Source organism: Athene cunicularia, assembly GCF_003259725.1.
Source record: "Athene cunicularia isolate RWA chromosome 2 unlocalized genomic scaffold, athCun1 chr2_part1, whole genome shotgun sequence".
NCBI lineage: Eukaryota > Metazoa > Chordata > Aves > Strigiformes > Strigidae > Athene > Athene cunicularia.
In genome coordinates this window covers 47,144,796-47,166,012 of record NW_020799095.1, presented here as the reverse complement: position 1 = coordinate 47,166,012, position 21,217 = coordinate 47,144,796, and the positions used below count along the sequence as shown (strand labels likewise).

Genomic DNA, 21,217 nt, shown 5'->3' with positions numbered 1-21,217 from the left:
GAGCTGTTGTTTACTACAGTTCGTTCCCCTTTCCAAACATTTCACAAAACAGAGGACAAAATAAGGCTTGGAAGCACAGTGTATTTTTAGGTAGCTTCCAGTTCTTTCGGGTACTCATGTTCCTGATTTTGGGCTACTCTATTTCCTGTAAACAATGAATTAATATGACCACAAAGCTACTTCTATTACAAGTGTAGAAACAAGTGCAAGAACGACAGAATAGAAGTTAAATGGATAAAGAAAAATAGATTACTCTACCTGGAGGGGCCAGAATTAATTTACCTTTTAATTTGCCGGCTAACCCCAGGCACAAGCAGCAGGATATAGATTTGCAATTTAGTGTCATGAAGGTCTTAGACTCCAGGTGGGTGAGTTGTTTAGAGTTTATCTATTGGGTGTCCTGATCCTGTCTTTGAGTGAATACTAGTTGCTCTGTGCATGGTGGGGCATCTTCAGAGCTCTGTAAATTGGGCCAAAATCCAATTCACCTTTGCTTCAGATTTAAGATAACTCACAGTATTGATTTCCTCTGCCCATATTAACCTAAGCACAATGACAGTGCCTCACTGCCAAGGTCAGATCCTGCTGTGGAGCTGTGTCTCATGCAGCTGTTTACTTGGTGAGATAAAAAACATTGACGGAGAGCAACAAAGTGCTCAGGCTAGAGAAGGTGGAATAACAACATGGTAAGGTTCCTGGTCCCTGGGAAGAAGAGCATCATAACAGTCTCCAGGTAATTTTTTATTTTTAAAGGTGATTCCACGCTTTTCCCAACCCTGTGATGGAGGTGATCTCACAGGACTCTGTAAGAAGTGAAGGCAGAAAAAATAGCTGGGATATCGCAATAAGACAGGCAACAACTCTGCTGGGAGGATCTTGGACAAAACTCTTCACCAAGTGAAAAGGAATTTGGGGATGTCAGGAGGGAGTGGAGAAGAAGTATGGGATACTGGCAGGAATTTCCCAGTGGGATGTAGGCTGGGAAAAGCTGAACATAAAAGCAAATACTGAATGTTCTAATTTTCTGTTTTGTTTTCCAGACATTTATAGTACTGAACAAAGGGAAGACAATCTTTCGATTTAGTGCCACTCCTGCCTTGTATATACTTAGTCCTTTCCATCCAATCAGAAGAGCAGCAATTAAAATTTTGGTACATTCATATCCTTTCTGTTGATTTCCCTCCTCGGGTATTTTATACGGTTTTTAAACACAGATGGATGGAAGTCAAATTGGCTGAATTTGCTTGTGCAAGCAGAAATGCACTTGGATTTTTGGTTTGTTTCATTTTTTATTGTTATGTGAGCTATGAAAATTACTGTATTATACTGCTGGCATCAGATAATGTGAGCCGCACTGGAGAGTCTGGTGAGTTTACTCAGGTTTAAAAGGTGTGAAGGGTGTGATCATGTTTAAAAAAGAGTCAGTGGAAGAAACTGGGTGTAATACCCTAGAAAGGAAGGGAACCAGGAGTCTGGACCACACCTGGGGAAATCTACACTGATGGAGAGCTTTGCTAGCGAGCACTTAAGCAACATCTCACATGAGACTCTGTGACACCATATGCAGAAGCAATTTAATTTTGAACTGCCTCAGAACTGATTTTATTTTCTCTTCTGAAAAATAACATTTAAAAAATTGGTTTATTGTTTTTTTTAGGGGTTTTATGCAATGAATTAGCCGGCTAGGAATAAAGCATAGTCTGACCCCCTGGACCTTTTGATGGAAGGTTGATGCCTGATTTCCCCTAGCTCTAGTTCTCAAGTCATGCAAGATACATTGCAGTGGTTGTTTTTGGCTTGTTTTTTAACACAGGCACAGAAACGTATTTTGACATAGACACATCTCTCTGGAAAACCAAACTGACCCAAATGTTCAGTTTTGTGTGAACATTATTAAAACCACACCCTTTCTCATGAGTTGTCTGCTTTCTTTGTGGTGCACATGGGAGACCTGGCAGTGATAATTCAAAGACTCCACATGCAGCTGTGATGATCGTGTGATGTTTTAATGAGGGAAATTCCTCATCTGCAATGCTTATGTCCACTAAAGAGAATGAATAAATACTAACCAAGCAGCATCTTAGAATCAGTGGTTTATTATCAAATTGCAGGAAAAAATAGGGAAAGAAATTGTATTCCCAGTGGTTGGCCATACAGTTAAAAAAAAAAAAAAAAAAAAGATATAGATATTCTAGTCAGAGGAAAAATAGGTGAAGCTTCTAGTTACAATAATTCTCTGCAAAAATTAATATGTGAGATCAGCCAAGATATTATTATGATTACTAAGAATACACCATAGATTTTGCAGAGAGAATTTCTTATGGATCAGGTTATATGTGCAAACACATGATGCTGCATAGCCAGACCCCAACAGTATTTATTCGGTACAATTACATCAGCACAACCTTGCTGAAGTTAATTGAGGTCAATGAATTTGTACAGGTATGGCTAAGAGAGGAATCTGAAAATTAGGCTTCTTATAAAAAAGCGTTTGTATGTGAATATTACCTCCAGCTTTAGAGGTCTGTATGTCTTCTGCTCACCTTCTTCCACATCAGCCGGTAAAGCCATGAGGTCACAGGTATGTGTAATTCACAGGTACTGCATGCCCTTGGTAGCAGTCAGCCAAAAGATAAATATGCAAGAAATCCTTATCACATTACTTCCAAGGATAAAGACCACAGAGGAGCAAATTTGAAAGATATGTCAGTAATAGAAATATGATCAGATAAGGAGTGTAAAATTTGGGAGTGGAAGGTCACAACGCAAATAACATTTCGTTCCAGAAAGACCCAAGTTATCACCTTGCGTTGATAATGTCAGGAAATCCAGCAGCTCAATCTTTGGCAAGCACAGGCAGGAGGTAACAGCTCTAGTCCCAGCAAAACAGTGGTGAAGTTCCTGCATTAGGCACTGATTTGTTTTCTGTCGATGAAGACCTTTCACATCAACCTGAAACACAAAGGCCAATTGGCTGAGCAGGCAGGCAATATCCCAGGCAGAAAGGAGCCTGAATTGGCAAGTACTCAAGCAGATAATATCACAGACATGAATCTGGGAATCAGATCTATTTTCTTGCGTGAGTGTAATCAAGCAATCTTTATTTTCTCCAGGGCAAAAGCCAAAAATGAGCATTAACAAATGGTGCCCTGTCACGTAAGTGTCTAAAGCAACTTCTTTAGTAGATGCCATATTTCTATTTCCAGTAATTGAGTGTACTGTGAAGGCCAACAGTAGAACTGAATAGAAAGAGTAAAATCATCCTATATAGAAGCTGTGGGGGTCACATTTCTTGGTTAAGTAGCTGTATATGGAGTTCTGCCTCTGAGACTTCATGCAGGATAGATCCGCTATGTTCACTGGTCATCCAACCAAGCTTGATTAGTATAGTCATTCAAAACTACACCCTTCCAAGCGAAAAAAACATCCACAGGCTCCTAGTAATGAGAATTACTTCAGTTAACAATGTATCCCTAAACCTCTTCTTCAGAATCTAGGAAGCCTCATGAAAGGACCATGGCCCAGACAGCTGCCCAGAACAAGGCCCTGGTCCATTTCCATTGCAGAGGACATGGAGACTGTAGGTCTGCATCCCATTGGATGAACACTTTTTTCCTTCTGCATCATTATTAGCTATTATTTACATCTTTATTTGCTATCTCCACCTATTAATAAGATGAAACCACTGCTAACATTTCATTGATGCCTTATGCTTAAAAATCTCCTCTTAGTTCTTGCCTGCAAGCCAAGGATCATTCTGTGGTAGCCTTAGTTTCTTCAAGCAGTTTGCTGTCCTCTATAAAGTCCATAACAATTGCTATTCCTAGTTTTTCTAGGTATTATAGATAGTTGCTCTCAGTTTGTCACTGATCCAGAATGGGATTTTGACCAAAGTTACCTTCCTTGACGCTAGAATTATGGAATATGGCCCATTAAAAAAAAAAAAAAAAAAAAAATCTTCTTAAAGAATTTCCAATCTTTGTTCATATTTTGCTTGCAAATTTTCTCCCATCTGATTTTACACACTTTCCTCTGTAAGGGAAAATAAGACCTTGTGAAGCACCAATTATATGTACTATTGATTAGGACTAACCTTTGCTTGCACATAGTATATGTAATTTGGCAGTGATCAGTATAAGAGCCTCTAGTGTTCAGTCTGGTAATTAACAATTATCCATAATAATGAAGTCTAGAATAGAAGTATGCCATATTTGACTCAATATCTTTGTGCTAGAAGATAAAATTTATAACTTTTAGAATCAGTTTGTGCAAAGCCTATTCTGTAACTTCAATTGGAAATAGGCATAATTTGTCACAGAAAGGATCCTGATGAGTAGCTTAGTGTATTTGGTTTGTGGTCCATAACAGAGTCCAACCCATATTTCTGGATGTGTTAGCCATGTCGACTCATGGATCAGTAGGCTTTCAAAAACTGGAATTAGTAGCATTTCCAAGATAGGTAGTAGACAGTGCTGTGAATATAGCTTATCTCAATTTCATCTCCTTTACTTAGTCCTTTCTGAGTAGATCATCATCACAGACATTTTTCTGTCACAAACAATTGCATTAGATTTCAGGTAGGAATGCTAGTTTTCACTCCATAGGAATTTCTGTTTTCTCTTTTAACACTGATGTCTGACTTTGGTGCATAAACAGCTGAAAAGTTTCGTTTTATATTCTTTGTAGTTTTCACCTTGATCATGAAACTCAGTTTGAATTCATAGTGCATTTGATGTCCCACCGCTGACCCCTTATATTTTCAACTTGTGTTTTCGGGTACATTCTCTTTGGTGTCTGAATAAGAAGGTGGATGATACCTGCCTATAAGTGAGCATCTGGGAAAGCTGTTAAGATTCAGCTTATACCACAAGGAAACAGGGATCAGACCAGTGATCCTAAAATGGGTGGTTAGACAGGAATTTCTTTGCTTGGAATTGAACTGAAGTATAGAATTTGTTTGGCATGGCCTGAAGATACCACTCCGGTTTACTATTGTTGTTTTCATATCATTTCATGGCATTTCACTGTAGTTGAAAAAGTAATCCAGTGTTTTCTAGGCTAGCTGCTTCTTACACCGTAATTGTGTTAACCAGACGGACACAATTTATAGCAATGTATCTCAAGCTGACATGACAAAATGTGACTGGAAATCACATATTCTTCCCAGTCCTTCAGCAGGAGGTGTTGGCCCAGAAGTGGAAAATATTTGTGAGATGAGCAGTCCCTTTGAGTTCAATTACTGCTTTCTGCAATGGCCCTGGGGAATATGCAGGTTGATTACTACCAATTTAACATCATAGTTGCTTATGTAGCCCATCGGAAAACATTCCACTCTGTATTCAGCAGACATTTTGGCTCTGCAAAAGGACAATTTTCATGCAAACATTTCAGGACATACATTTGAAATTATGTTATTTGATCGCTGTTCTCAAACAAAACACCGATGGAATCAGTAAAGAGCTGAAAAAAACCCCCAACTTTTTATTTTCCTAAAGAAGGCAAAAGAAATTTATGTTTGGATGCTACTGTTTTTACCTGAGAAGGGTCCCAGCCTATTGAGTGAGTTGTTTGCCTTATCTTCTGTCTACTTATACTCATTAGTTAAGCTTTCTCCAGTAGCATGGGACCTATTATTTACACAGGAGAATCCCATCAGGTTTTGTAATTTTTTTACAGAAAGTGGCATGTGTTTTTAGGAGAGCAGTTCAGTGAACTATGTTTTCAATTTCAGGAATTCGATTTAGGGTGCTCCTATTTGAATTTATGGCTTCAGCTAAGTGCATGGACTATACACTTGGGAGGTTCATTTTAGCGTCCAATTAGGGAAACTGGTGCCTGTGCTGAGGCAGCCAGCTTTGCAGATCAAGACTGCATATTTGCCAAGCGGGTTTTCAGACCAAGCTCTGAAACTCATATTAGCTTTTGGTGAAACTTTATACTGAATGCAAGACCTCAAGCCCATTAGAGAGGTTAGAAAGACCAGATTTATAACTTACCCTACTGCCTGAGAAATGTTTCAGGATGCAAAATAAAATGGGAATTTGCAGACACAGATTTTTCTGTAGATACTTAAATGAGACTAATCTCTCTTTTCATGAAAAGTTGTGCACCTATGCACATTGTTATCTCACCAACACTGCTGTAAATTCAGGGTATTGTATTTTCAGAAGGCTGCAGAGTCAGTATATTTGTTTAGTGTATACAGTATGTATAAAAGATGTAGGCAAAGAAAAAAAAAGGATGGAAGGTTCCCTCATTTTTTTCTATGTTTATATCATTATTTGTTTCCTTATGCACTTGCAAACAAATGTCTATAATCTTTTTAAGCAACTTGCAAATTATGAGTGAGCTGTCACAACTTGTGTGAAATGACAAAAAAATATGAAGTTTTACATGCATTGTTTTCCTTAATTCGCTTATTTACATTGTTCAGTATGTTTATTATGTGCACTATTTTAACTAATTGTGTGTTCATGGCACAATCAGAGACTCCGTCATGGAATAAATATGTTGAGTAAGTATCCTTGCTGGTTTTCAGCTGCACCATTCTTATCTCGTCCTTTCTCTTCCATTTTTCACATTCTTCTTTTCTTCTTGTTTGCCATTGTCTAAGTTCTTTCCAGTAATACTGACCATAGTATCTGTCCTGACAAAATGTTTTTCCAGGTGTTTGTTGCCTGTGAAACCTTCCTTAGTAAGTAACAATTTTTAGTCTAACAAGCTCATCCTTATTGCTAAATGCACTTAGCATGCTACATGAAAATTAAATCACATATGAGGAGAACTCCATTTGAAACTGGCCAGCCTTCACAGTTCCCATGCAAGAGATTCAATCATTGGAAACATTAGAATATTCTGATGGAGTTTAAGTTGAACTATTTGAGAAAATACTTCCTGGACATTGTCACTTCTGTTTTTAAACTGAAATTTAGTGGAAACTAAAGTTTATTTTGGGTTGAGCACATCATAAGAAGTGTTCCCCTGTAACTGTTAGTAGGCATACTTTATGAGCAAGCATAAAATTATCTGGGAACACTTTTATGAGGAGTCTTGTCTTTTTACCTTGTCAAAACTTCAGAAAAAAATAGAAAAGATATCACTTGAAGGGTTTTGTTGTTGTTGTTGTTTTAAAAATTAATTTTAAAAGAGGTTAATGGACTTCAGAGAGCCTATTTCATTTTTTTAAGTTGCTTTAAAATATTCGTCTAGAAACAGATACCAGATGCACAAGCTAATCAACCTACAGTGCATTAAACAATTATTTTGGCTCATTGAACCAATCAGAACACACTTTTTATTTTTGACTGACATGTGATAAACACAGCCATCTGCTGCTCCATAGTCTGGTGTTTGGTCTATTCAGAGCTGTAAAGACAGACAGTAAAATGCCCTTATTTTAGGTTTCATAAAATCATACAGGACACATCTTCTAGGCCATAAATTACTAATTATAGATAGCAGTGAACCAAATATTTCATCCGATCACAATAACATCCTAATCCCAGGATGTTTTATGTATTTCTGTATAGTGTAGTACTTGCTACCCTAGTATGTCTGTGACTTTCCTTTTCCCCTGATGCTGTCCCCTTCCTATTGAAAACTGTCATATAGTAGTACCATAGCCATGATGTATTCAGCTGAAACTTGCACATCTCATCCATGTGAGTCAAAATTTGATCAGTGGGTCTACAGCTGGGGATTTAAACATTCTGGAGGAAAATATCAAAGTGCTTGTTGTGTATTCTGTAAGCAGGAAAATGTGGATGTTGTTTTCAGTGCATCAAGCAGTGCATGCAATAAACACAGAGCAGAAATACAAATGGACTCCATGCAGCATGGAGTAAATCCTTCTATGTTTCTTCTTCACTTGTGTCTCCTCATAACTCTCAGCTTTTCCTCCTCAGATATATAGAATGAAATTAAATGCAGGTACTTTTGAGGAGCAAAATAACCCAATGAACTGTAATTCAAATTGATTAATATTGGATTTGGAAAAGATACATTTAATCCATTTTGTTCTGATGTGCCAGAGAATCACAGGAGATACAAGAGCAATCCCATGCAAATGTTTGTCCTAGATCTTCTTTTAAAACATTTTCCTTACCAATTTGAAGAAAGAAATCAGTTAAACTTCCCTCCACTAAAAATTAAAAAAACCCCAAACCCTGACTTCTGTTGTTAAAGAAGCTGTTCAGTTGCTGGAGGACTTTGCCTGATCCATTTAGAATTAGATGATGATTATACAATCAATTAAACCATCTGACATGCTGAATAAATACAAGTACTTTATCATTTTAATGAGCTTATGTACTGTTAAGTATTTTTTTTAGTTCTTTGCATGTGTTCTCTGAATGTATTACTGAGTACACACGCTTAAAGAGACTGTCACATTGGTGACCTATATTTGAAATACCAGAGCAAAACTAACTAGGAGCCATGAGAAGTCAGATACAAGACAGTACTTAGGTGTATGACCAAAGAGTAGATGAGAGAGACATTTAGCGTCCACTGTTGCACAGAAACTGTCCTGCTAATCTCCATTTTGAGATGAAGCCTACTGAGGTTTTATAACATGTGTAGCTGGCTCTACTGTGCGACATGATGGTAGGAGAGCATGAGATTTCCCAGTATCTGTATGTGTGCCCAGTTGCAGATCAGCAGAATACATCTAAGAGAAAACATTTCCTTTTTATGCATAATTAAGTTCTTCCTTATATTACCACCTTTAATTGCTTACACTTTTTACCAAACAGGGATCCCAACTGTTGTAATTTTTTGTGTGTGATGCACCATTATATCTACTGGTGTTTAGGGACTGAACAGAAAACTCAAGCTAGTGTTTCCAGTGAAAGCCCCCAACATCATGACTTGTGAGATTTGTGTTTTATGGTGTTTTAGGTGTTTGTTTGGAGGGTTTTTTTAATAGGCTTTAGTATCATCTGCATATTAATTTGGAGAAAAGGGATAGAGAATGCCAGTGGTGGATACTAAACATTTATTATTTTTAATAAGGTATGGCCTAGAATACTTAATCCCATTGGGCTAACTCTCTCATGTAGAAACATTCAAAAAGAGGTGTTGTATGCTCTGAAGTGTGTCTCTGATGGTAGGTAGGGTCCTGGGTGAATACAGATCTGAATGTTCTAAGTCAGATACGCTCTGCAGAGAATTTGCTAAATTTTATTACAAGTGTCATCTTTATTACAAAAGGTAAGATATATGTTCTCTCCAAGATCATCACAGTCAAGAGGTTTTTGGTAATAAACATCTTACTATGGGAAAAAAGTCACCCTTGTGTCTCTTTTACTTCAGTCAGGTCAAAATTACTACATACAGTATTTGAGTGGGAGTTGGTTCACTCTTTTTCAGTGAGGAGATTCTTTTTTTTTAATTCTGAGGGCTGATGTGATTTACCGTGGATAGTGAAACACAAGGGAAGTTGCAGGAAGAATACCCTTTTAAGCTAATAAAACCAAGTGGTGACATTTTTTAACCTGATGTCCTTCAAAATGTCCTGGGCAGGAAGAGATGAGAGGTATGAATGGAACAACCACTCTCCTTCAAATGAGAAACAACAAGGAATGTAGCATAATCCATTCCCTTTCCCTGGTGATTGCAGGCAGAGCCTCAAAAGTCTCATAGCACAGTTTAGCAGCATAGTATTCATGCTTGACTTAGTGAGTGAGGATTCATCATACTACACCCTGTGGTGAAAATTATCTTCATCATGCAGCTGTCATGAGCGCTTTCCCATTTTTTGCATGTTCCTTGGTCCACACATGAAGCTGCTCATACACAGCCCAGTGCCTCAGCCAAGACTCACATGAGCAACCCCAATGAGATGGGCAGGAGTGTCTTATGTGAGTAGGACTGGATTGAGTGTGCCTCTGCCATTCCTGCCATCTACTCCTTGCTAATGCTTTTGCTTATCTTGGTCACTTTATTCCCCAGGTACACTTTCACTGGCATTTACACTTTTGAGTCATTGATAAAAATATTAGCAAGAGGATTTTGCATGACAGAATTCACCTTCCTTCGAGATCCATGGAACTGGCTGGATTTCAGTGTTATAGTTATGGCGTAAGTAGCACTCCTTTATATATTTCAAAACAGTGATATGCAATAGAACTTTTAAACAATTGTCTGGTTGTTCTCTGTTTTCATTCAGATTGTACTAAAAATGAGAAAATGCTGAGGTGTATTAGGATGAAGTTTTTTTTCCCGAGTGGTTTCAGAGGAAGAAGTCAGGGGAATTCTTTATTCTGTTCTCTCAATTCACCAGACTATTTGGAAAATTATTTACTCTCTCTGTGCTCTACAGAGAGAGCTGTTTGTAAAACATCTGTAATAATACTTGCCTCTCTAAAGTGGTTGGGGAAGCTTCAGACCCCTGAATAGAAAGTGTTATAAGTGACTGAATACCCATGTATTTACATCCCTATTTATACTCAGTTCATCCATAACACCACCAAAGCTGTTTTCACATTCTTCACAAACCCTCTTCACTATGAAAGTAATTACTGTTTTACTACACAAGATAATTAATTTAAAGACCTCTGAAATTGTTATATATCTTGGAAATAGAAATTTGGCCCCCAACATGATATTCCACTTTGGCTGTATACTTCTACCTGGACTATTAGAGTTTGCTCAGGACATGTGGGGTTCTGGTGCTTTGAAGTAGCTGATGGATTTGTGGCATCTAGACAGCTAAAAATACACGGGGGTAAGGGAGCAGTCAGCCAACACTTGCAGTGGACACAGGGTCAGCCCAAGTTCTGGCCTGTCAGATGTCTGACACTGTCAGCATCTCCATCTAAGTCAGAAATCCATATTTTCTTCATAGACAAAGAAGAGAGAAAAGTACATGAAGAGCACATGTCGTCTTGAAGTGGAAGCTAGTAGAGATGCCCTGAAAAGCCCCATTTACTAATTGTAGAAGGGTTTCATCAAAGCTCCCTTATTTTCTTCTTAATGATACTTATATTCTTTCTGGTTTTAGTTTAGTTCTCACTGCCATCTTTAAACCTCATAATTCACAGCATTAAGTGAGATGCAAGCCTCTTAGCACTGACATTTGAGCTGAACTGCTGGGCTCATGACAGTTGAATGGAACCAAAACTGTGAAAAAATATTCAACCATATTTAAGTCAAACACCAGTGAAGACCACTGAAGTTGACAACACAGCTCTGGTAGGAATCAGGACCAATAATCAAGGAGTGACTGGATGATGCTCTTAGTCACATGGTCTAGTTTTAAGTAGTCCTGTGAGGAGCAGGGAGCTGAACTTGATGATCCTTATGTGTCCCTTCAAACTTTAGATATTCTCTGATTCTTTGCTTCTATGATCCTTAGCAGCATTTAGCAGAACAGCATGAAGATGTATAAAACCTATGTGGACTTCATTGAGAAGACTCCCATTTATTTTAGTAGAATTTGGAGCAAAGCTAACCCTGAGCCAGATCCTGGTATTTGTTACTGCATTCCTATGGATTTGGCTGAACTGCCATTTGGCCATCACAATAAGCTTTTTTAAAAAAATGCAACGTAGATAGGAAGGAGTTTTTGGAGGTCAGTACTCATCAGGTATTTTTCTCAGCTAAACTCTTCCTCAAGCAGCTCTAAGTGCAGTTCTGCAACATTTAGAAGCAGGACAGAACAACACAAAGCCTGCTCTCCTGTCCATCAGACAGGTGGTAGAAACAGGGTATGATAGCTCATCTGTTTGTGAGTTAGGATGTAAGTCTATTTGCAGGTCTATGAATTCAGGACAACATGGAGAGTTTCTGTGCATGGGTTCCCTCTAATCTACAAGGAAGGAGATTTTTGACACTGAGGCAGAAAGGAGCAGAGAAAAGGACAAGAGGAGCCACATCTTGCAGCCTGGGCATTGTATCTGTTCCACCTCATCTTCTCAGCTCAGGCAGAGGTTGGGGCATCAACTTCTGCAGAACTCCTCTGGCAGCATCTCATTTACTGTCACTGAAATTCAAGTCTGAACAGTCAGTGTGGGCCAAGGTCTGGATATCTCTTACATGCTTCCACATCATCTCTGAGTGTTTGGGGCTTAGGGAGCTGGAAAGATGTGAAGGTTTGCACAGACCTTGAGATGGACAGTTGCCTAGAGGTGAATTCACTCCCTGCTGGTAGAAACCAGCATTTGGTGCCCAGAGGTTGTGGGCTTACTCATCTTTTTTTCTTTTCTGATTCTAGACTTGAATGGGCTACTCAGTGCTCCACCCCAAGGATTCATGAAAACTTTCTTAAGGCTTATTTAATGAGAAGCCTGTGCTTTCTTTCCTAGCTACATTTCAATTTTCTTTCCAAATGATATTTCATCTCTTAGTTAGAAAATCCTAAAACAGGGAAGGCCTGCAACTGCAAAAAATCAAGCTCCTCAACATCAAATTATAGCAATAGCTTCATTCCAATTGTTTCTTAATTTAAGGCATATTATACTGACACTTTTAGAATAGAAAAAAATATAATTGAAATTCCAGAATAGAAACAAAATAAAAAAGTGTTTCCCTGAGCCCATAGGCAGCAGTGAGAGAGTTAAAACTAACTGTAATATGATCTTCATATGTAAAATGAAACCTCCTTCCCAAGTATGCCAGCAGCATATAGTACAGAGCGTTGGATAATGGACTGTATTCTGATATGATTTATTCTTCATATAAATCCAATTTGCAAGTAAATTAAAGTGAGGTTGATCACACAGGTAACTGCTGTTGTCTTTGCTTGTAGCTAGTGTGATGTTAGAGGTGTTTCTGTATCTGGAAACAAAGATGGCATGAGGGTTCAAAATTGGAGAGCCTGGTAAGGGGCCATGAGACTTAGATGGACCAGGGGTTTTGAGCTAACAGAAAATCTGATTCTTTCAGTTATGGGTGTTATAGTGGAAAGACGATCACTTGCTTTAGATTATACAAAATAAGTTCTTACCTCCTCTGTTGGGCAGAAACAGCACAGATAGGGTCACAGAGAGTAGTTTTAAATAGCACACTAGAGAGTAAGATGTGTCCCAGGTCCCCAGGGCTTTTGTCCCACCCTGTGCTAGGAGACACAGCCTTGGCTTGTGACCCTCTGTTGGGCCATGAATGGGTTCAGGGGAAATTATGAAACTGCCCCTGTTTAAATCGCTCTTTCCCAGAGCAGCAAGTATTTTCCAGGACAGGCAAGGGAGAGGCAGCTGCAACTCTGGATTGGAAACTGCCCTGTCAAAAGCTTTAAGATAATAAATAATTCCCTGACTAACAGGAAAATTCAGAATGGGAATTCTAGGTGTTTTTCACTTCCTGATATGGAGGAAATGGTCTGCTGTAATTTTTTCCAAGAAATAGCTGAAATAAATCTTAATCATCTATTGTGAACAAGTAGCAGTAGTATTTGCTTCATATGCTTCTTCATATATTAATAATGTGTCTTTAAATATCTCTGGGCAGCAAAATCATATTCCCATGTTATTGCTCCTCCCAAAATTATTTTTTTCCACCCTTGCATGCTGCAGAAGAGTTTGGGAGAGAAGCATTGGGTAAACCTGGGGAGGAAACAGGTAAATCTTTGCCCAGAATCCCCTATGAGATTATGAAGAGGAGAAGCAATATTGCTTTTCCAGGCTATAATCTGGATTAGTAGATATGGAGAGGATACTTTGTCCTTCCCAGAGACCTTTGCACAAAGCCCAGTTAAGCAGGCTTTGTAGAATAACCAGGTGAGTTTTTCCTTAATGTGTAAAAATAAATGCCTCGAAGAAGTAGAATACGTAAATGAAATTTAATAGAAATTTATTAGGGAAATTAAAGGGTCTGAGAGCTCTTTTGTTCAGGAGATACAGTGGTGACTATGCTTTTACTCTATACTGATTTGGAGGAAATGATTTTGTACAACATTGATAAAACCAAACTGATTCCATAACTGACTCTCCTAGGAGCATTTAGCTCAGATATAGCATGGGGCTCCATGATGACCAAAATAGGCATGACAGTGAAGGGCTGGGATTGGTATTTTAATCATAAATAGTTTTTAGTAGGATTGCAATTATATTCATTCAAAATCCGTCTTCCTGCAACCAAAGGAAATGGATTTGATGCACAAAACAAAATTTTAAGCATCTCTTGAAACCAGCATCTGCTTTACCACAGAGTACAGCATCTTAGAATAAATAACCCAGTAGAAACATTTGCACTGATATTTTCTGATGTTGTCCTATATGTAGTTTGCAGAAGCTATTATGTGAATATTACTTGTGTATTTGAAGCTTTTATTTTTTTAAGAGCAGCAAAATAACTCTTAATGTTTCCTATAATGTAAAGAATTTTTTTTTAAACTACATGATGGTAAAATCTTTGAAGTATTTATTGCTGAACAGCACGATAACTAAGTTCACCAGTAGTTTTAAAGAATTGATGCCTATTAGATAAGTTTAATAGTTCAAGAAACATTTGAAATAATGTGTAGTATGAAAAACCCAGGACAAATGGCATCAAAGAACAGCCTGAAAAGTGGATGCACCTTTCATTTGGCTGTGTTCGCTCCAGCTATGTATGAATGCATTCTTCATTCAGACAAGTCTCATACTCTATTGTATAATTCCAAATAACTGTGACTTAATTCTACAGGTATGTAGGAGAATTTGTGAATGTAGGCAGTGTTTCACCTCTTCGGACTTTCAGGGTATTGAGAGCTTTAAAAACTATTTCAGTAATCCCAGGTAAGAAGCCCTGATCCTTACGTTTTGGCTCTCAGCTACAAGTGATTCTTTCTCTGTCTCTCTTTGTCCCTTTGACTGTTGTTTTTTTGCTGGTGTTTTGTCATTGTCTGTGTGTGACTTTCCCTTGTTACAGATACATAACTGAATTTGTGGACCTGGGCAATGTTTCAGCCTTACGAACGTTCAGAGTACTGCGGGCGCTGAAAACAATCTCAGTCATTTCAGGTGAAAATCAGGTTAAACACTCCGGCTGCAGTTAAAGCCTACATGCCATTTCCAGTAGTTAACACAGTAATTACAAATGACTTAACCATAGATACTGATCAGGAAATGGAGAAATGTAGGGAATGTGACCTGTCAATAGAATACATTTTTGATATGTTTTTCCAATACTGTTTTTGTGGGCAGAAGTAATTAGAGTGCCTTCAAAATTACAGACCTCACTCAGACAAGTACTGCTGTAAGAACAGTGGTATGCAGTGGCTCGTGAATCACAAGTACTCATCCATGAACTGTATGAAAATGGCAATGAAACTCTTTTAAAGTCTTTGAATATTGATTTTTAAAAATGGAAGGTTAATGACCTCAAAATGCATATTTGTGTTAAGAGCGCATCGATAGAGGAATCCAAGTCTGTGCTATGAGCTGAGGTTTCAAGACTGCAGGCATAGATAGCCTGATTTGTCATGGTGTTTACCCATTTGCATGTGATAGAAACACTGTTTAAATTTTGGACCCTGAAGAGATCAGAAAACATTTCATCATGGATTTCGGTAGGTTCAGCATTTCATCAACTCACATTTTCAAGGATGTGATTTCCGCCCCTCCCCCTCAAAAATCAGTGTTTTACTGATCTGATAGTGAAAGAAGATCTTCTTTCATTGCTTTTTATCTAATCTATTACTATTTCTTGAAATAATATATAATATTTACTATTAAGTAATCTATGCAGAGATGAGTCCACCAAGGACGAACCATATGACAATACTTTCTTGCCAAACATTATCTATGGACAGGTCTCATTCAGCCTCAGTGTTTAACATCTACAACCTGCATGACAAGGTAGAGAAGATAGCAAAACCCATGCATGGTATATCCTATTGGTGACAATCCTGAACAGATGTTGGCAATTGCATGTCAAAAACACTCAAAACATTGAGACAACTGCTCAGATTCTCACACACAGATCTTTAAGGCTAGAAAGGTTTTTCCATCCATTATATTATGCACATCTACACTGTAATATGAATCTAAACAAAGTTTGTGGTGTAAACTTATAAGAATGTGTATTACAACTAATCACCAGCACTCACATGGAGTATAAAATAGAAATGGGAATTCTGGAACCGAGGTGTTAAGAAATCATACATATGTATCTAGGGCTTGCTCCCTTATTCCAATGTTAAAGTAATTAAAATCAGTGAAATTAGTAAAAGAGAAAGGTAGTTTTCATTGAAAGTGTACATCAAAATATAGCTTTTAAAGAATGCTTTAAGATGATCATTCATTATGTCTGGTATTCCTTGAAATGAGTTCCTCTCAATTTTTGTCTTTAAGTTTAAAATGAATGATCAATTAGAAGAGAGGATTTTTTTTAAGTTTTCTCTAATTGGATTTCCATCAAGAAAGGATTTTTTTTTCTTAGAAATAGAAAGTTGAGCACAGTTTTACAGATTATGTGGGATAATAGAGGCTGATCAGGTATAAAACCATTTTCCTAGCTTCTTTTGCTAGCAATTTGCAGACTTAACTTGGAAGGACAGCCATCTATCTCCAGGGGACAGCTTTTGCTTTCCATCTTGTCTTAAGCTTGAACCTTCTCAGAGCGGAGCCCGTCACTTTTGCTGATTTTATATATATAGCAATTTTCTGCTGCCCTATATCAGAGCTGGAGCTAAAGCTTTTTTTGCAAATTTTGACTGTTTTTTTTAGTGGGGAAAAAAGGAGTGAGGTCCACTTTATTTAAAAATGCACCAAAGCCCTTCATTGATATTAAACCCTGAGTTGCTCCATTTGTTGGTTTATAAAAAAAACAACAACAAAACAAAACAACAACAACAAAAACACAAACAAAAAAACCACAAACACACCACAAAAAAAAAGAGTAGTATTATTTATTAGAGCAATACATAATAACTCACATTCTCTTTTTTCTTTTTGACTGACTATTTGATTAGTTTTTTGATAAGTGCATTTTTAGGTACTAGTAACTAAATTATTTGCTGACATAACTGCACAGAGATATGCTAATAAAATATCTGGCCTTAGATTTTATTGTCAAGATTACCTGTGCCCTGAATATGTTTAAATTACAGATGTGGAGAGCTACAAATTGCCACGGAACATCTAGCTGCCTGTAAAACACAGCTAGGGTTTCTTTGTAATGTTAGCAGATAATTTCAGAGGAGTCAGTTCATTTTTCAGTTAGACACATATTTTAAAAGAAATATTGGGTATGATGCTGTGGTTTATTTGGATATCAGTCTGAATTTTTAATGATAACATAGGCTTATGCTGAGATGAAATACTTTTCCACAATAGACTTAAAAATGAAAAAGTGATAAACAGCTAATATCTTCCATGAGATTTTTGGGTTCAACAGCTAAAGAGAGAAGAAGAAGGTTATTTTTGCTTCCTCTTTTACATCTTAGGTGAAGAACACTGAGATGTAGTCTCCTTTGCAAATATCTAAGCTTTTCCTCAATAAAATTGATCACACTTTTCCATCAGGTAGTTATATTTGCACAAACATGCTTGGACTCAGCATGCTCAGTGAAATTGTTTACCGAAAGTAACGGGCCAAGTCCTCCGTGGTGTAAGGCTTCTGTCCAGCAAAGCACTTAGAGGCTGGTTTTCAAAGGCATTCTGCCTCACTTGAAATCAATGAGTTTCACTATTGACTCCAGAAGGAGTTGGTAAAGCTAACAATTAGTGCTTTTAAAAATCTCACCTACCTTTAATGCCTGACTCTAAGTGCACAAGCAGGCACAGGAACATTTAGGGGACATGGACTCACAGGACTCAAAAAGATCTCCTAAACTCTCAGAGCTCATTCCCCTCACCTAAGGCTTCATTTAGTATAGTTCAGATCTGGCATATTTATTACATGACTTGTTCTAATAGTCCTTCAAAGGTGGAGGTCTCATGATCTTCCTGAGAAGTCTGTTCCAGCACCTCATTGTTTTCACCATAGGAAGATTTTCCTTGGGAGGACGGGCTCAGATCCAGATTCAGCAACACAGATATTACCATGGACAAGCAAGTCATCTGCTTCCCCCTGGAGATCTAGGGTTCAATTTGGTTGCCATCGTGCCTGTATCTCCTGCTTCCCAGGGCCATGGATCGCCTGTAGGTCCTGTCTCTGAATCCTGACCCCCTTCTAGCCTCACTCGCTCTTGGTGCATTATCAGCTCTACGTTTTGTACCCTACAGCCACTGTGTAGGATGTCAGGTCAATGCCTCGGCCTCTGTGGCAGCCCTTAACATGTCAGAGGACCTTCACCGATCCCCTCAACTTTCCCTTTTCTGCATTAAACACACTCATTTCTTTCTGTTTTCCAGTTGTTCGTGGTATCGAGAGAAAGCAAGCTTTGTACAGTAGCTGGAGATATGTTTATCCAGACTCATTAAAAGAAAAATGTTTTTAATTTTTTTGTGTATCGCTTATGTTCAGGTGCTTAAAATAGGTAACATTTTCTCTATGAGAGCATAAAACTTTTAAGTGTCAGTGATTTTATTTATTAATTAGTGTCTTGCACATTGCCATGACAACTGGATTTGTTCGTTTTCAGTCTAGATAGGAACCATGGTCAGCAGCAGAACAACCCACTGAAGTCACTCATTTGTCTCCCATTATCTGTGTATCCAAGATCCAGTGTGCTCAACAGGAACACTTCCCATGACAACAGAGGGTCTCGAATCACAGCTTATCTATATGGAAGTCACCAATGTTTTTGATAAGTACTAATTGAGGTAATATAAGGCCCTGAGGTACACCCTCCTATGCCTTCCCATCAAAAGTCTGCAAAATGCAGCAGGCCATCATCATCACCAGAATACTGTAAAGTGCCTATATCCAGAGAAGGTCCACAGCTCTTTCTGGAACAAACATGTACATCACAGACATCTCGCATAAAATGACAGGATACTGGCGAAAGGTGACCTCATAGAAAATTGGGCCAAGGCACTTTGGGGCCTGATCCAGCTCTCATTTAAGTTAGTGTGAGTCTAAAAGCTATAAATAGTTCTGTGAATGTTATCTAGTACTTTACTGATAGCCAGAACAGAACTTGGAGCATAGGAATTAAGACTGTGGAGGAGACTGATCCTTGTTCACTGCTTCAGTCTCACTGAAGTCCTCTTACAGAGAGATGTCATCTCTCTGGTATGTAAATCATTTAACTCAAGAAGTAACTATCCCAGAAGTGAGATATATATTGACATTTGTGTTTTCCCTGGAGACTGGCCTGGCAGTCACATTTCCATGCAGAGATGGTCGACAGGAATACTGACAACCATTCAAGTTTGCCAACATGTTATTAAACTCTTTGCTGTCCCATGTTCCAGTGACTAATGACAAAATATGTTCATCGAGAGTGAACTCTTCTCTCCCCACATGCATATGACTCGTGCAGACTTTTACAAGATACATGAGTTTCCTGAGGAGAAGGAGTAGGCTAGGTGAGGACAATCCTGGTGCAAGTCACACTCTTTTATTTTTTTTCTTTTTTCTTTTTCTCCCTGTTCATTTCCAGACTGCATGAAAGTGTCTGATGTTCTGTAGGTGATTGCCAACATCTGGTATGGATGTCACACTGAATTATGCTCATATTTCTCACATCTCATAAAAGGAATGGACAGTGTTGTAGGATCTTGCCATTTCTCATTGTTTGGTGTTGCTTGCATTTTCCATGGTTTCTGATTTGCATTTGAAAACTGATTATTTGATTAACCTCTGAATGTGGTAATTTCTATCTGCATTAACAGGAATGTTTGGGCCCAATCCTTCTTGCTTTTTGCAGATGTCAGGCTGCCTATACAGCCCTCATTCCACTGATTTTGGATCCTGTGGTGTTTTTCATGTCATGCAACCAGGATTTGGCCCAGAAGTGTGGAAAGAATTCAGTGATTCAGGAAAAGCCTGTAGTGATTACTCCATAGGGAATAATCTATAGACCCATTGTCATTAACGGGTGTAGATGTTACTCAGCATTGGATCTGGTCCTCAATTTTTTCTGCATGCTGCCTGGTTTGATGTTTGACTTGCAAGAATTAAGTAAATGCCTTTAATGCCCCATAAATAGTATCGTCTATTAAGCTATATTGCAGTGCTCTCATTGGCACTATTTCAAAGGAGGATTATTTATCTAGAAGATTTAACAGAGCTCTAAATTTGAATACATCTAGCATTGCTTTTAGAAAACATGGGATTGATTCAGAGAAATGCAGAGCACCTGCAAGAGGTTGTGGGTGTCCTTGTTTCCCCTCAGACTTTACATTTATAAGGCACAGAAAGTTTAAATGAATGGTAATTTAAACACTTTGCTTAGCAGTGAGTTATGCCAAGCACCTTGATGGATGCTGCTTCATTTTCTGGACAGATTTTGTTTTTAAAGGGTGAGAAAAAGCAGTTAGACTGTAAGTATACCCGTCTCCAAATGGTTTTCCTGGAAAGTTTTAACAAAGGTCCAGAAGCTAGAGTACAAGTTATTTTTATGGTCTTTAATTACAGCAATTGTATTACTAAAGCAGTCTCTTAAACAGTTCAGAAACCTGCATGCTATTAAAACAAAAAAGGAAAGTAAAGCAGAAAGCCCTCCCATAATGAAATTATTTGATACCTGCAAGGAATGAACTTGTAAAACTAACACTATAGGATTACTATTCTATTTAAAGCCCCAGTAAGTAAACTGAGAAAAACATGTTTCATGAAATGACCTTGAAATTAACAATACTGGGGCCTGATTTTGAAAACAGATACTCTTTATTGGTGATTATGATTTTGTAGGTATTTTTTCCTAATATCATCACTATTCACATTAGGACTGCTATTGTCCTTGCCCATATAAGTAAGATTAATTAGTGTACTTAGGTGATACAAATATAGGCTCCAAGCTTGTATTTGTATTACAAACAAATAAATGTGCTGCAGGGATTTCACACAGGGTACTCCAGTAAAAGAATTTGTGGTTTGGCTTTTTTCCCTTTCTTAAGACTTGATTTCCGCTTGGACTTCCCTAGTTTCATCAGCTTCAGTGAAGAAGCATCTGTGCATTCAAAGGACAGCCAATTATAAGAATCATCAAAAATATTTCAGAATATTAGATCAAATAATAAAAAAAAAAAAATTCCCACCTTACTACTTGTTTAAGACTTGGCTGTCTTAAATGTCATATAGTCTTAACAATGGATAAGTGTGAGACCCCAGGAAGTCCTTCAGAATTGGGCTACAACTAAACCTACTTTCACTTTAAGTATAAAGTTCACCCAAGGCAAGATTATCA

General features: G+C 37.9%; 1 protein-coding gene across 3 annotated transcripts in view; it reads left to right on the top strand.

The window, feature by feature from the left end:
* The window catches only part of LOC113476396 (sodium channel protein type 5 subunit alpha-like), a 219,620-nt gene that overhangs the window by 40,784 nt on the left and 157,619 nt on the right, over nt 1-21,217 (top strand). For all 3 annotated transcript variants that reach the window (XM_026841936.1, XM_026841937.1, XM_026841935.1), the window contains exons 3-6: nt 1,041-1,159; nt 6,425-6,514; nt 9,952-10,080; nt 14,848-14,939. In XM_026841936.1, the coding sequence (XP_026697737.1) occupies nt 1,041-1,159; nt 6,425-6,514; nt 9,952-10,080; nt 14,848-14,939 (430 nt within the window). The remainder of the gene's footprint in view (nt 1-1,040; nt 1,160-6,424; nt 6,515-9,951; nt 10,081-14,847; nt 14,940-21,217) is intronic.